We start from the raw sequence: 17,946 nt of genomic DNA on the forward strand, positions 1-17,946 counted from the left end.
TAATCACAATACCGTGAAATTGTGATATTATTAAATAAAATTATTAAATTACCAAGGTTATTATACCGTCAGAATCTTATACTGGCCCATGCCTAATTGCCAATAATAATAATAATAATAATAATAATAATAATAATAATAATAATAATATAAGAATTGTTGTTTTAATTATATCCAAAAACATTGTATATTAAATTTAAAAAAGGGGAAAATGATTATAATTTCCTGTCAATATCACACAGTAAAGAGTTCATGAATCATGAACCTGTCAAATAACGCATTTCTGAATAAAATGGTGTTGATAAGCAGTCGTTGAGGTGTTCCGAGTGGTTTTGAAATGTTATGTGGTTGTAGATTATTCTAACATACAGTACCATCAAATGCTTGGATCTTAAATTTATTTGTTTTTTAGCCATTTTATTACACACTATATTACAAGAAATATAAAAACAAATCTAGTTTAATACATTTATTTGGTTTGCTTCTGTGTTGCAAAATGTTTAACCCTAAAATGACAATATAAATTATTTTAAAAACTATTCAGTCCAAATAACACCTGCATTTTAAATAAGAATTCTTACCGTGGCTTTCATTAAATGACAAGCTTTACATTACTGCACCTAAATATGCATATAAATCAGCATTTAGGGTAATGTTTAGGTTAACACATGTTTAATTACTTTCTTTGTAGCTTCACTGTAACCCTGAGGGATAAATCTAAAATATTTTTGTAGACATTTACACTACGCCACAAATTCTGTTGAGAAAGTGGAGCTTGAATTAAACCCAGAACACCACAAAACAAACCAGAAGACGTTGACACATACATAGATCTCTGGGAAGTACCAGTAAACATCTTTAAGCTGCGCAATTTGAGACATAATTTCTGTCTATAGCCTCGAGCAAAAATAAGTTTTGCGCCAAAGTTTAACACCTAAAGTTAGATGTCTGTTCAAATACATATGAGAAATAGTATTTTATTCTCGTACTTACTGTATGGCACACACTCATACTGAACCTCCAGGTATTTGTACGTTCCAGGACACGGATCAGGAAAAACATCAGGGCCAGCTACGACTGCACACTGAGTTCGGTTGTTACACCTGAGAGAGAAAGACAAAAGCATATATACAGACAGATAAAGCAAGGCTATTTGTTCAGTTCATTCAACATCAACTTGACATTAAGCATATGATCTGTATGTACTCGTTCAATATGCACGATGAAAGTTAATGAGCCCTAAAATACCATTTTCTTCAAACCAAAGCGAAAAGACACTTCTCCATGACCTCAACGAAGCTGGAGAAGTCAAAACGCAGGCTACCATAAGAGCCCAGGAACACACGCTGCTGTTGTTTAAATCTAATTCATATGTAGGTCGTACTGTATGTACATGTAGGTCTGAAAATAGAGAGCAGGATGAATTCTGGCACACACCAAAAAGAAAAAAGGGAGGAAAAGACAGTCTTGACAAATCCTGCTTGGCAGGAGCACATGCACACACACATGCCGATGACCACCACATGACATCTCTGTCATATTTCATGATTATTACACCCGGTATAAGCCCAAATGGACACACACACATGCAACTGAAACATGTGCAAACACACACACACATCTTAAAGCTCAGTTTTATCTCCCTCAACGGGTAACCATGGAAACCTTCCAGTCCAAACCCATGGGGCACTTAAAAATGCACACACACACAAACACATTTCAGCTTTTCAAGTTTCCAAGCTTAGCTTCACAAAATCATTATATGACAAGCGGCAATCTGACGCACTCAGGTGTGTGTGTGTGTGTTTTGCAGAGTACTTTTCAAGCTGTCAGACAGTGCAATATAAGATTGGTCCCTTGGCATTTTTGTATATTTGTGTATAAGTACAGGTATGTTAAGTGTGTGTTGCAGTTTGACCGTGTGTGTGTGTGGGCCCTAATTGCTGTGCTGAGTGAGAGTGACAGTCATACTCCCAGAGTGCTGTGGGGCATCTCTGGTTTCCGGGGCGACAGCTCTTGTGTGGCACTGTGCTACACTCAGATATGACCTAATTTAGGAGCAGAAGAGAGAAGAGGAGATTCTTTTGTCTTTTGCTGTAAAGGTACAGATTTGCATGCACAGAACACCCATTAGCCTGCTCAATGTACTCATTCATGCACATTTTGCGTGTGTTTTGGTGTTTACTGTTGTTCGGGTGTATGGGAATGTTCGGATTAGACAGGAGGCCGTGAGGAGATGACAGCGTGTGTCACATGAATACATCAGCATCATCCAGATGTACAGAGACACTGGCCTTGAAAAAACATCACCTGACTGGAGATTTCCGAGGGCATCCTGTGTGTGGGAATGAACCGTTTCCTATTTCGCTCACAAACACTGTCAGATGTCAGGTTTAGCGATCCTCTCGTTTGATGACATGGGTCCCATTAAGAGGGGTGTTGTCAATGGTCATGAGCATCCTTGTAGCTCAAGTAATGCCAAGCGGATGGTTTCAAATGTTGACAGTGACAGAAATAAATGTATATCTGTGGTCAATTCAATTACCATCTGCTTTGAGAAAGATTTCCAGTTTATCCCCACTTTGAATGCATAACTGAATAAAGATGTAAAATGTCAACATCAGTGAGATCAAATTGGCTTAAAGAACCTATGAAGTAGTTTGGCGAGGGCAGTTTGCTTTCCAGTATTCAGATATTTTGGGGGGAACATGCTGAAATGTTCATCGCTTTTAAAAACCGCCAGTAGCTTTTAGTTCCCATCACAACTTGGCGAAAACACAAACCCACTTCACTCCCAATCGAATGTTTAGAAAAAGAAATCGCTAACAAATCAATGAAAAGCATGGGCAGCACACCAAAGAATATGAATAAACTTGCACTTTGCTATTTGCACTTTTTATTTGATATCAATTTGTAAATGTACAATCATTGGTGTAAAGTATCAAATCACAAATACTTAAACTACTGTAATTGAGAAATGTTTCTCAGGAATTGTAATTTGCTAAGTATTTTTTGAAATGTGTACTTTTACTTTCTCTTAAGCACATTTTTAGTACATCTCTCTTGTCTATGGTGATTAGAAAAATCAGTGATTTCTGTCCAATCAAATCGCACATAGAATGTAAGTCACATCATAATGAACAAACTCAAGACAAGGGCACTTTATAAATGCAGAAAACCTTTAGAAAGCATTAAAATGTCCAAGAAGATGTCCAAAATCTTTACACATAATGACTTAGAGACTGTTCATAGACTGCATGTCATTGATGAGAAAATGAAGGATGACGATTGTATGATGACTGTAATCACCAATCGGCCTTAAACAATCACTAAATGGAACGAATGAAAAATAGAAGGAAGGGCCGAATGAAGGAGGGACCGAACTAATGAAGGAAGGAAGGACCAAATGAATGAAGGAAGGATTCAAGGAAGGACTGAACAAACCAAAAATAGGACGAATAAATGAATGAACATAGGGCATAAGAAAGGAAGGAACAAAAATATGAATGAACGAATAAATGAATGAGCGAACGAATGAAGGAAGGAATGAAGGAAGGAACAAATAAATAAAGGAACGAACAAAGGACACAAAGAAAGGACAGAACAAACAAACAATGAAAGGAAGGTTAAAAGGAAATAATGAATATAGCAAGATTACTATATGCACTACAGAATGTTACGTTTACACATCCCTGCACAAACTGCATGTAATCGCATCAACTTTCCATTTTTTAAAATGGCTACTTTTTATTTATACTTACATTTACAACAGATACATTTACTCTACTTGCACTACATTTTTGGGGAAGTTATGGTACTTTTACTTGAGTAGAATTTTTCAGTACTATTTCCACCACTACATACAATACATTAAATATGAATACTCATAAATAAATATCAAAGTTTACAGTATGTACGGGTCAAATTGAACTACGGGTCCAAAATGATGTTACAAACATTAATAGCATGATAAATACTATAATACATTTTAAAGTTAGGTATCTAATTAAATGTTTCAAACATATTTCATAAAATCAATGTCAATATATAGTTAGTTAATTCTACTATTACAATAATGTGTGGCACAGTGGCTTAGTGGTTTGGTCGCCTCACAGCAAGAAGATTGCTGGTTCGCAAGAAGATGCAACTGCGTTCATACATCAGGATAGCAGGAGACAGAAACAAAGCGAGTAAAGTCAGCCAGAAAACATGACAGATGAGGTAACTGTGGGCTCTTTTTGAGAATTAGATATTTGGCACTTAATAGTGAAGCCGGCATGGTCGGTAGTACTGTCGGCTCACAGCAAGAAGGTAAATCAATTGGCATTTCTGTGTGGAGTTTGCATGTTCTCCCCGTGTTCGCCCGGGTTTCGTCTGAGTGTTCTGGTTTCCCCAATAGTCCAAAGACATGCAGTATAGGTAAATTGAATAAACTAAATTTGCCGTAGGGTTTATGTGTGTGAATCAATGTTTCCCAGTACTGGGTTGCCAGTTCATTCCGCTGTGGCGACCCCTGATTAATAAAGTGACTATTGTTACAACAATATTAGCATTAATGTAATATACTGAGTGCTACATCTTCATTTAATGTAACAAATTTATTACTATAAAAAAGAAACAAAACACTTTGAGATGTGCTCTTAATAATATATAAGGTAACACTTTATTCTGATGGTGTATTTGAGTATTAGTAGACTGTCTGCTTAATGTCTGTTGATACTGCTCCTTCAACAGGCATTTAACTGACTATAAGAAACTTTGCAAGTACATGACGGTTTACACTAACCCTAACCCCAAACTACTGAGATGTACTGTAGATGCAATATAACTTAAATTTAACAAACGGACTATTAAAATAAATTGTGAGCATATATAACAGGATGTTGGATAGTATTGCCTTTTATTTAATTGTTTTTAATTATTAAAAATGTATTGCTGACAAATGGTTAATGCCTAGCATTCTTAAGAACAGCATAAGTATAAAAAAATCATTATTACAATTATTTAGTGTTTTGTGGATTTCTATTGACCTTATTCTTTTATGTACAAGCGGCCACAGCCATAGGAATGTTTTTGGCTCGAGACTCTGGTCTCATTCACTTCAATTGATTTTTAAGAGTTAAAAATAACTAGTTATGCTGATTGATGTTGCAAACTGATATTTGCTTATTATATTTTTATTTATAGTCATGAACACACTTGTTTATAGAGCAGACGGTTTTCTACTGTTTATTATTTCTAGTCATTTCTCCCATAGGCAGCTGAATCAGACGTCTAAAACAATCACAAAAACGAGCGCACTTTAGCATCGCAGAATAAGGTCAATAAGCCATTAAAAGATTCTTGTTCTAAACATGCCTTTTTTGCAGTACCCTGTATGTGTTGTTACACAGAATGACATTTTAGTGTGTGCCTTCAGTAAATCACAGCAATCCCTTTATACTGTAATATAGTATTTTCATTCATTTTGTTAGTCATTACAAAATCAGTATCAAATTTACTTGACATTTGACAGCAGATGTTTTTTTGCACTATGGTAAACATATTTTTTTTATTACAGAAGTGAGGTTGAAAATGAGATTTGGTGAGATTGATGTTTTTCTCGAAACCACTATTATCACATGTGATGTAACATAATCAATGTTTAGAGAAAAATCAAAGATCCTGACCAATCACAGCCTTTCTTACCATTTTCATTTCTGGAATGAACTGTTTAGCATGCAGCATGTGAAATCAGTTCTATTCTCTCTCTCTCTCTCTCTCTCTCTCTCCGCTGAATTGCATCAGACCCGCTAGTTGAAATCTCTTTGTGTAATATATTATGTCTGCCAATAGATCTTGGATAAGGGGCTCCCAAACAATCACCTTCCAATTACCTCCCCTCATTGATTAGAGCATTAGCCCGCCATGACACACACACATACACACACACACACACATTCTGTGAATACATTAGCCCAAACTGAGTGAGATGTAAAGGTCAGACAAAATGAGAGAGAGCGAGTGACAGAGAGAGAGGGAAAGCGGGAGATGAGGTGGAGAATGATAAATGATGTGTGATTCCAGCCACAGCTTCTATAAAAAGCAGCGGAGCAGGACAGAGAAAGAGAGGGAGAAAAAAAGGCGAAATCTTTCTCTTGTCTTCCGTTTCATGGAACGTTTCCTAATTCCTCTGTGGGAATTATACACTGCTACGTTCGGAGCGTGCCTCGCACATTAGCAGCTCAGAGTTATATAAACTGAAAAATGTATCTCTTGTGTGTTGATAACAGCGACCTGACAGCATCCAAACATCGAAATCGGCTCTCACAAGAGATTGTGAGCAAGTGTTACAGGTATATATGCTTGTGTGTGTGTGTGCTTGTATGAAAGAGAACTCATAAATGGTAATTTCCTCCACATTGACTCTGGGCATGGTCTATGGCCTTGCTAATTGGATCTTACAGTCTGGTCTACCCTGAGGCAGTGTGTGTGCGTGTGTGCGTGTATGTGTATGTGTGTATGTGTGTGTGTGTGTGTGTGTGGCAGCTGGCAGGTGGTAGAACACGGAACCTCGGGGCAGGATATGGTGCTTTCTCCCTTACACATTTCCACTGATTACACGCACACACAGATACACACACACACACACACTGGGAGTGATTCTGATTTAACAAAACACTGTATAATCAAATCTGCCCAGTTCAAAATGAAAAACATACAGTAGAAGCCGCCATTTTAATGAATTTTTTATGAGGGCAAGACATGGCGTTACGCAGCATGACACATCCGTTTTTACTTTATGAAGGAATATTCTCATGCATAGCCCATTTCCCTAAATCATTCTTCCTGTGCCATGGGGTGCCAAATTGTCATGCCCAGTCAAAGTCAAGGGCAAATGTAAAATATCATTCGTATATCATAATGAAAATAATGCCCTAAATTATCAGTACACGCATCAGAAATGCAAGTCTCCAAACTGCATTTGTTAGTGTTCCTATAATGATATTTTAATGGCTCCTCATTTTGTCTCCTATACGGTTTTAATCAAATCAAGGTCAAAAAATATTTTTCTCATAATAAACACTGCATCATCAGCTCTTTTCTTTAAGTTAATTCAAGTATCTATTTTCTCTAAACCCTTCCTTTTCGAGAGCCTACTCTCTTCTGATTGGTCAGATTGTCTTGCTGCTTACAATGCATGCTAGAAAGCCAAATGCCCATTAACATCTGAATTTCAGCTCCGGAGGCTTGGTCAGCATTTGTCTACACAGAGATACGAACAGTAACGATGGTGTCAGTTTTGCCGTTTGGTCAATGCCAGGTCATGCAAAGTGGATTTGCTTTCACAGCGCAGAAAACAGCATCTTCTCAACGTGTCAACAACACCAAAGCAAACTCTTTCAGGCCTCAGCTACAATTACAATGTTAGAGGGTAGGTCAAAATAATGCCGTTTGCAGACAGCCAATGAGGACAATAACTGACATTATGTTAATGTATGTAAGGCTTTGGGCACGTTAGGCCATTTGAAAAATGCTACTAAGGGAGAGCACAGACTTAGTGGCACTTGGAATTATCAAATTCTATCAGCATTCTGAGTGATTTTGAGATGTGGATAAGTTTCAACATTAAATATAGAAAAAAAGTATATGAATTTTTTTTTTTTATTACAATGTCCCAAAAACACACACACAATGCACAAGTCACGGACTATGTGAATAACTAGAACCTGAATATTCCAGTGTGAAGTTAAAGACTCATTTGTAACCTTACACCCTTCTGAACACACACTTGATCATTTGACCAGACCACTAGACCTGAGTGACCCCCAGGAATTATCCTAAAGATGAGAATCTAAATAAAACCTTATGATCAAGCATTATTTCTGAACAAAAATAAATATGTATATCGATCAACATTGTCAGCCTACTCTATGAAAAACATGGGAAATACTGTTGGGTCACACTTTATTTTAACTGTACATTTCATGCTATTAGCAAACCAAAAAGACTTTCCGCTCAATAAATTACTAATTAGCTGCTTAATCATAGTTAGTAAGGTAGTAATTGGGTTTACGTATTAGGTAGGATTAGGGATGTAAAATAAAATAATACTTAATACTTATTTGTAATAATAAATTGTTTATATGCCAATAATAGGCAGGTAATAAACCAGTAGTAAATAGTGTGAATTGTTACTTAAAGGGGTGGTCCACTACAATATCATATTTTTGAATTTTAGTTGATATGTAATATAGCTTTGTAAACATAACATCTTTGAATGTAATACGCTCAAAGTTCAATGCAAAGGGAGACATTGGCTTTTACAGAGTTAGCTTAGCAAAGCCTACAGCGAACAAAGTTTGGGGACTTTAAAAAAATGCATCCGGGCTAGTGAGATCACAAACACTTCAGGTTATACGCATTCACCACACGCATACACCCTGTGCAGCAAAGGGGCGTGACCAGTTATGCTGTAATGTTATAGCAGTGAAAGATAAAATGCCATTCAAACACTGCTAATTCAATAGAGCTTGTGCTGTTTCTGTATTTGAACTTACAAAGGAAACGACACAAAGAGAGAAGTGCTTACAGTTTAATTTAATTTAATTTAATTTAATTTAATTTAATTTAATTTAATTTAATTTAATTTAATTTAATTTAATTTTATTTTATTTTATTTTATTTTATTTTATTTTATTTTTATTTAATGTTCGAGAGAATTATAAAAATACATAACAAGCATTTGAAAATGGACAGATTCCAGAGTCTCTTCCAGTTCAGTCCTGGATTCAGCTGGGGCGTGACCAGTTATGCTGTAATGTTATAGCAGTGAAAGATAAAATGCCATTCAAACACTGCTATTTCAATAGAGCTTGTGCTGTTTCTGTATTTGAACTTACAAAGGAAACGACACAAAGAGAGAAGTGCTTACAGTTTAATTTAATTTAATTTTATTTTATTTTATTTATTTTTATTTAATGTTCGAGAGAATTATAAAAATACATAACAAGCATTTGAAAATGGACAGATTCCAGAGTCCTTCCAGTTCAGTCCTGGATTCAGCTAAAACTCTTCAAAGAAGGAACAGCGCCAACCATATTAGAAGAAGCTGTGGATTGTGAGTCACAGCCTGTAAGAATTTTTATTTGTTAAAATTGATCCATTACATGCATAGTGTATAGCGTTAATGGTATGTTGTAGCAAGATCCTAAACAAGGATGTAAGCAACGGGAAATGTTGTTTGGCACTAATAAATATTGGTGCCAAACAACAAATAATTTAACAATTTAGCTACAAATTTTTTATCTGTCAAACCGCTGCAAACAGCCACAATCTTCAGCAGTGTTGCAGTGTCTCTCTATGCTGCCGCTTTTCCTGTGTTATACATCTCAAATAACAAACTCGCAAAAGATATGTGAACGTTTCATATTACTTACACATGCTTATTCCGAATACAAGTGAAAGACACTTGTCAGAATTTATTTTAGAGAGCAGGCGTGAGGTTCAGCTGTGTCCTCTGTGTCATTTTTTGTCTGATTCAGGCACAAACTGATACTGCTAACAGCTACTCTGTCTAACAGTGTTTACACAGCGCAAAAGCACGTGCTTGTAGGGCCGTGACACTTCCTGGTGACGTGGACCCGATCCACGAATCACAGCACATTATGTTAGCTGACCAATCAGAGCCTCTTGAGGGCGGGCCTTTTAGAGGAACTATGACATTGGTTTTCATGTTAGCTGAGTAGCTGTATATAATCAAAGTAAGATATAAACATTACTAAACCTTAAAAATACATACTGGACCACCCCTTTAAACTAAAGTGTTACCTACTATTAACATAAGTGTATTCCATTGCCATTATTACATAATGACATGTTTGTGGCTGCTATGTTGGATATAAAGGTACACAACATCCCACTGGTGAAGCTTGCTCACTCTCATTGGCTGTTGTGTGTATCCTACCAGTGGCAGTCTGATCAAGAGTTGTAAATACCAAACACATTTGTAACAATTTCTGAATGGGGAGGCTCTGATTCGATTGGGACCGGCCAAATAATCATAATGACACCACACAATTGAGGAATTTTTGGACAAAAGGTGGGTTGGGACAACCCCAATCATTGGGGGAAGAATCTGGGCCCAAAATTGGGTTTAAAATCTTCAAATGCGTAGCCAGCGTAAGACTGGAACTACTGCCAACTCATTTCAGGCAGTTCAGAATTGGTTCTTTCTTTGGGGAGACAATAACTCCATTTATCATTCACTTTGATCTTTGAAACTTTGAAGATCTTTTACATTCACACAACATGAAAGGTAATATCCATAAAAAGCATAATAGAGGTATTTTAGCATAGCAATCACTCAACAGTGGCATCGCTCCATTACTAGCTGCATGCTTTAGTTCTGTATACCCAGAAATAATGGAAGTGTCGCTGCCTGAATGTTTTGGAACTGAATTGGGCTGTAGAATAAGGTGTTCATTCACAGTCTTCCCGTTTCCATTGATTACACTCACACTTAGAGTGATTCAGAATGGAAATGGACTGTAATATCAAATCCATCCAGTTCAAAATTAAAAACGTACAGTAGAAGCCACCATTTTTATGAATATTTTATGAGAGCAAGACATGGTGTTGCACAGCATGACGCAGTGTGCGATTGTTCTCATGTGTGGCCCATTCCCTCCTTTCCCTACTTTCTTGTTGTGCCACAGGGTGCCAGGTTGATGTCCTCAGTCAAAGTCAAGGGCAGACAGATAGCAGGCTGTGCTCTTGACATTAGCCGGAACTGAAATGATAATGTTTCTTGTGATGACGCATATGCTAATAGGGTTTTGTTCTGCGTGGGTTCTGTTTTCCTTAGTAGCTCGGTTTCGTCTGTGCAGTTTGAAGGCAAAGAATTAATTTGTTCTGCCAAACAATATTAAAAAATGCAAACAGTGGTGGCTAATATGCTGAGGGCTGATGTTTGGGGTGTTTGTTACGTAATGTGGACAATCTCAAATGAGTATATCTGATTACTTCCATGTGTTGCTTCTGAAAGAGCTCTACAAATATACTCTTGCATTGTTCTGCTTTTGAAGCACCATGTCTTTTTCCTGTTTTTTATTACACTCTTATGTGCTAATTATGCCCACAAATCAAAGTGTTGACAGTTTAGCTCTCCACAATGTGCTCAAAAGAAACACACAGGCCGTGTACACTTTGCAAGATTTGGGAGTGACAAGCACTTTTAAATGCTGGAATAAATACCCTAAATTATCATGCCAAGTGTGTAAGGAAAGCAGGATTCACTCCAAGTTGAAAAGGTTGACACAGTGATAACTCAATAGTGGCATCACTGCACTGCCAACTAGGTGGTTATTTTGGGTTGGTGTACTACTCAAATGTAATAAAACTGTCACTGCCTGAAAAAGTATACACATGAACATTTTCTAAATATTATTTTCAAGTATATTTTTCCACAGTGATAAGAAATCTATGAGAAACAAACTGGGCTACATACTCAGCTCTATTTTAACGATCTAGGAACAAAGTCTTAAGCGCATGATGCAAAAGCACTAAGGGTGTGTACAAATCCACTTTTGCTATTTTAAAGATGGAAAAATATGTCCCAGAACACGGTCTAACAGGCTTGTGCTTATTCTCTTAATGAGTTATAGGTGTGTTTTGAGAATGAACCAATCAGAGTCTCATTTGCCATTTCCTTTAAGAGTCAGTTGCGTCGTGCCATGGCGCATTTGCTATTTACATGGCAGACCTTTTTGAAAAACTGAACACTTCACTAGTGAGAAAACAGTTAAACAGACACTCTGCAGCACAAGGATAAATAATGAGCCTCCTCCATTCGGCCTTTCTACTTTCTCTTTACTTTACTTTTACTTTTTATTTTACTGTTTTACTTTTGTGAATAAGGAAATTATGTTGTACGCACTCCACTGAAGACATCCATTAGTCTACATATTTAAATCTGTTTGTTAAGCGTAAAGATTTGTTTCAAAACTAAAAAATAAAATTTGTTTCAAAAATAGAAAAATTTATTTCTAAATTCAGTTCTGATTCAAATGGATTTTCTATTTTAATAACGTGGCGCAAAATTTAAAAATTTGCAAAGAGTTGCACTGGTCTGAAAATTGCAACAAATCGCGCCATACACATCTTGCGTCGGGTGTAGGATAGGGCCCACTGTTTTTTAGACCTGTGTGAACCAGAAGTTGCTCAGAACTTTATTTTAGTATGTTGATGTACTTCCAACTGAAATGGAATATTGAGTAGGGGGTGCAGCTTTCATTTTGCAAATCATTTTCTTGTAGCAAACTTGAGGTAAGTGTAGCATGGTAAAGAATATTGTGGCTGGAGCCAGAAAGCTGACGACAACAGAGAAGGACCGTTACTCCAAAAGCAAAGGTAAACAGTCAGACTATGATTTATGATTCATTGATTTTCTTTTTGGCTTAGTCTCTTTATTACTCAAGGGTCACCACAGCGGAATGAGCCACCAACTTATCTAGCATATGTTTTAATAAGCATTCCCTTCCAGCTGCAACCCATCACTGGAAAACACCCATACATTTGTATTCCCACAGATACACTACAGACAATTTTAGCTTACCCAATTCACCTATACCGCATGTCTTTGGAAATGTAAGGGAAATCGTAGCACATGGAGGAAACCCACTTGAACATGAGGAAAACATGCAAACTCCACACAGAAATGCCAACTGACCCAGCCGAGGCTTGAACCAGCGACCATCTTGCTGTGAGGTGACATCGAATTAACTTGCACTAATTAATTGTTCACCAGAATATAAAAATGTGAGCTAGCAAAATAAATGTTGTAAACTTAGATTTCACACAGAATTTAAGTGCTAATGTATTAATATATATTGTACTACTAGCATTAATATTAGTTTTATATGACATGATTAGGTAAACATTTTCAAACTCAAATTGTTGCAGCCATTGTGATTTTATAATAATTCATAATCTATTATAATAACTACTAATATTTTAAATTAGCCTATATTTTTATATTTTAAGTTAGATATTTTTATTTTAACTAATATTTTTTAATATGTGTTATTTGTGGTCATTATTTCAGCTTAATTTAAGTTAATGAAAACCCTTTGAAAATGCTTTATTTACTAATAACAACATTTATATCATTAAAATTATGTAGTAAAAATAAAAAAATAGAGGCAACACATTATTTTACATGAACAGTTTCTTTTTGCTTGAAAAATCTTTCATTTTACTGTCTATAAATCAAATGAAATTTACAATTTATCTACATAAAAACATTAAACAATTAAACAATGTATCAATAATAATTTAGAGTCAAGAAAAACAATTTGCTAAGAAATAGGAAAGTTTAGAAATTGGAAAAAGGGTCACACTTTATTTTGATGGTCTATTTGTTAAATTTAAGTTATATTGCATCTACATTGCCAACACATTCTCATTAGATTATAAGTAGACTGTTAGGTTGGGGTTAGGGTTAGTGTAAGTTGACATGTACTTGCAAAGTTTCTTATAGTCAGTTAAATGTCTGTTGAAGGAGCAGTGTCAGCAGATATTAAGCACACAGTTCACTAATATTTAAATGGAACATCAGAATAAAGTGTTACCAGAAAAAGTATAGCATTTCATCCGCTGTGTAAAACATATGCTGGATAAGTTGGTGGTTCATTTCATTGTGGCGACCCCAGATAAATAAATGTACTAAGCCTAAGGAAAATGAATGAATGAACGAATGAATGAATTGGCATTGTGAAGTTACATGTATTCTATCATTTTTTTATGTCATCAATTTGACTGTTGTTCTTAAAATGCTGAAAAAAATATTTGGATATTTAAACTATTAAAATATTTATATTTTTGTTACACTGAATGACAGTTTTGTTGGTGTTAAAATGAATTTTATAAAATTTACAATTACAATTTTTATAAAAAATTCAATTAAACAAAATGGTAAACAAAAAGAAATTGCACTATACATGTTAATACTAGAAAACCCCTTTTATCATTGGGCAATGTAAAAAAAACTGTCACTGTGGCTGGTAGATTTCCAACATTACTAGCCACTTGCCATTTTCACTAGCCACAATTTTGTTGCTTGGAAAATATATTCTGTATTAATAAATGTGACTTGCTAAATGCTAAAATGGCTTGATTTAGATGTTTTGTTGTCCACATGCCTCCTTATTTATTTCACTGTGTGTGTGTGTGTTGTGTGTGAGCTTGCTCACTTTGCATGAGCAAATGGGTTGTGTCACATTGCAATTGGTTTTTATTTCACATGACTTTTTTAGGGCTCAAAATTAAGGATTTACCAAATTTATCTTTGACCACACCAGAAAGACATAATTATTTCTTAGCCACACTTTTTAAATGTGTCAAAACAAGCAAATTTATAGCTGTATACATGCACTTTTTAATATTTATATACAGCGGTTAGTGAGTTGATCTCATATTAAAGCAATGTTATTGCAAAGGATGATAATTAAACTATATTAACAAAATAATTGTAAGCAAAAGAAAGCAGGTAAAACATACCACTAGTAATAATGAAAGGATGATCACGTGCCTGAGAATAATTCAAACAAAAGCATGCTGCTGCTGCTTACACAAAAGGTTTGCTGCTTACACGAGCATCGCTTTTTGTCTAGTCTATTTCAAAGAGAACCGATCGCACCAGTTGCGCTTCCTCTACACACGGTTGTTTCGCGCAAATAAACGGGAGGGCGCGCGCTTTTTAATTGTTGCGCGCATCACTTCACCTGTGCGCGCGAGTAATCATCCTCTAATAAGTTATTCACCTGTTTTTGCTCGCGCGAACACAGTTATTTTTGTCAGTCATGCTGCTTCTCAATTCTAATATCACATTTGCACGCATATTGGGCCATTCTTATTGTTGAATCCTACTTTAAGAAAACTACAATGTAAAAATTATTTCCAACCTGCCAAAATGGCTAGTGGAAACGGCTGTCTAACCCGCCAAAGCTGAAATCTATATATACACACACATACACACATACATGCATACATACATATTTAAATTAATTTAATATTGCATCACTGTTATCCTTTGTGGATAGACTCTTGTTAGTTGCAGTGTGTAAATTGCTACAGGTGCACACACACACACACACACATATACGCACGTACGCACGCACACACTGTGACAACAATAGAGTACAAAGCATGTGAGTGTATCTCTGTACCTGAAGCCCATAATCTTGTAGGCATCAGGCAGATAGCAGCGAGTGTTCTCCATTTGAGCGGGGTCCGAGTCACAGATCTTGTCATCTGTGCGCCCATAATTGGCGCTCTCGATCATAATGACATCAGTGCCCGGGCAGCGCAGTTCGATAGGATAACCCTCACACGACAGCTCTCGACGCACCACAGCCATCGGCACTGGAGCCCGACTCAAAACTGCAAACAGAGACAAAAAAATGACATGAGCAAACTGAACGTTCTTCATCTTTCATTCACTGGCTTTCTCTCTCAAACACACACATAATCCAGTTTTGAGTGTATTAAGGGGGGGATCTCATGTAAGGGGAGAAAGGAAGTTATAGAGAGCAAAACTATTCTTTTATTATACAATAGAAAGATCTCACATGCGAGTCCGAAAGTCACATCTATCTAGTTATGTTGTCCTTGGTAATAACCTTTCTTTAAATTACACACAAACACACACACACACACACACATTGACACTTAAATCAAAAATTACATTCTTTACCGCCACCCTTTTCCTGTTACCGTAGCAACACATTCTGTTCCCGGCATGACGTATAGCCATAGACAAACGGCAACACAATAAACTGCATACAGACAGACGCAGACACACTCGCTCTTCTGAAATTAATCTGAGGGATGTGAATGACACTTGACTGTGTGCAGGAGTTAATTTCACATTCTGCTGCTGCCTCCGATTAGCATACGCACTGACAGCAGAAACACCAAATCAGCATCCAATCAGGAACCAGCGTTTAGCCATCACCGTCGCAATCGTTTCCATTGAGACTTAACACACACACACACACACACAAGAGCCCTTCTGATTCTAGGAGAACGGAAAGGCCAAAAGAAATGACTGTGCATAAGAGTGTGGGCAGGGCTAATGTATAGAATTGAAATGGCTTATGGGCATAATGTAGGTTATTGGATTAAATAGGATTGAGTGCAGGCAGGAAGGCTGCTGTCGAGGTGGAACTGTGTTTCAGCGCCCTTGAGACCGGTGGAAGGTGAGTGCCAGAGAAAAGAGGCAATCGATGACAGTGAGAAAAAAAGGAGAGCGGCTGAATGAACGTGTGCCTTACAGAGATACAGAAAACGTCGATGAGGGAGCGCTTGTGCTGAGCGTTGCCCTGATGTTTTGAAAACGTTCCCCCAACGGCCAATTCCCTAGTGTGCTCAAAACGCCATGCTAAAGGTCCCCTTGAGGGAGTGAGCGGAGCACACACAGGGTCGCATGTGGCGCGGAGCGCACACACATCCAGCGTCTAGACGTCTGCATCTCTTATTATTGATCTGTCAGCTCCTCTTACATCTGCACTCTATCTCACACACTTTTAACAGGTTCACACGCAATTTTTATAGTTATGGATCGGCTCATAAAATGGCTCATTCACGGGAAAATCATCCGGCTGCATTTCATACTTCACTGTGGTGTTTGGCCAAATGCGGCCATCTATTAAAAGGCTTTGGAGTTGTTTTTGTTTGTGTGTTTCCACTTTCTCTCCCCCATATGTGCGCCGTGTATGTGTGAATGTTTTGATCATAACGGATGTGCAGCGGTTGTGAAATTCGGTGATTGCTCATGAATCATTTATTGCTCAGAGAAGAGATGTCTCAATTAATACTTTCCAAAACTTTTAATAAGACGGGGAAAAAAAACTTTGTGGAATTTTCAGAGCTGTGCGCTTCGCTCTCATTTGCCTCGTCTTCATCTGACAGTTTGCACTTCAAGGTTGGGGGGCCAACTAATCAAATAAAAGCAGTAAGACATCTTATTCATCCATCTCTTGGAAAACAACAAAACAAGGGAATAATTGGCTTTTTTTCCTCAGAGTGTGCGTCTTACCGAGCGTGACGGGTGTGAAGAGGGTGAAGAAGAAAAGTAGGCGTGTGGACCACATGACCGCCGATGACCCTGATGACCTCTGCACTGACTCGCTGAAGCTGCGTCTCGGACACGTTAAAGCCATTGAGCTTCTTTCTGACGCGCACACCTAAAAAAGAAAGGACAAACACAGTGAGCAAAGAGAATGTTAATGCTACAGCTAAACGTCACTTTTCTTGTACATAGTGTTCAAAATAACAAAAAAAAAATCACAATTGTGTGTATATATATATATATATATATATATATATAAATATATATATATATAAATATATAAATATATATATATATATATATATATATATACACAGTATATATATATATACAGTATATATATATATATATATATATATATATATATATATATATATATATATATATATATATATATATATATATATATATATATATATATATATATATATATGATGTTTAACAGAGCAAGGACATTTTCACTACTACGTCTGATAATATTTTTTCTTTTGGAGAAAGTCTTATGTATTTTATTTCAGCTAGAATAAGAGCAGTTTTTAATTGCTTTAAAGCCATTTCAAGGTCAATTTTTTAGCCTCTTTAAGCTCAATTTTTTTTTGGTAGTCTACAAAACAAACCATTGTTATACAATGACTTGCCTAATTACCATAACCTGCCTAGTTAACCTAATTAACCTACAGTAGTTAAGCCTTTCAATGTCACTTCAAGCTGTATAGAAGTGTCTTGAAAAATATCTAGTCAAATATTATTTATTGTCATCGTGGTAAAGATAAAATAAATCAGTTAATAGAAATGAGTTGTTAAAACTATTATGTTTAAAAATGTGATGATCTTGT

The 17,946-nt window shown here is 36.4% G+C and overlaps 2 protein-coding genes across 41 annotated transcripts in view; both read right to left on the reverse strand.

Annotated features, from left to right (window-relative positions):
- Nucleotides 1-17,946, reverse strand: part of pds5a (PDS5 cohesin associated factor A) — a 485,752-nt gene that overhangs the window by 215,496 nt on the left and 252,310 nt on the right. The gene's annotated exons all lie outside the window — the stretch shown is intronic.
- The window catches only part of adgrl3.1 (adhesion G protein-coupled receptor L3.1), a 209,680-nt gene that overhangs the window by 137,675 nt on the left and 54,059 nt on the right, over nucleotides 1-17,946 (reverse strand). For 31 of the 40 annotated variants that reach the window (XR_015476579.1, XR_015476578.1, XR_015476577.1 and 28 more), the window contains 3 exons: nucleotides 17,078-17,225; nucleotides 15,207-15,420; nucleotides 990-1,103 (listed from right to left, as the gene is read on the reverse strand). Coding sequence is in view for 37 of the 40 variants with exons in the window: in XM_087237172.1 (XP_087093298.1) it covers nucleotides 990-1,062 (73 nt within the window). In the remaining 3 variants the exon portion in view is untranslated. The remainder of the gene's footprint in view (nucleotides 1-989; nucleotides 1,104-15,206; nucleotides 15,421-17,077; nucleotides 17,226-17,946) is intronic. The other 9 variants (XM_087237147.1, XM_087237143.1, XM_087237140.1 and 6 more) reach the window with 1 other exon arrangement.

This window comes from Danio rerio, chromosome 1 (assembly GCF_052040795.2).
Source record: "Danio rerio strain M-AB ecotype USA chromosome 1, GRCz13ab, whole genome shotgun sequence".
NCBI lineage: Eukaryota > Metazoa > Chordata > Actinopteri > Cypriniformes > Danionidae > Danio > Danio rerio.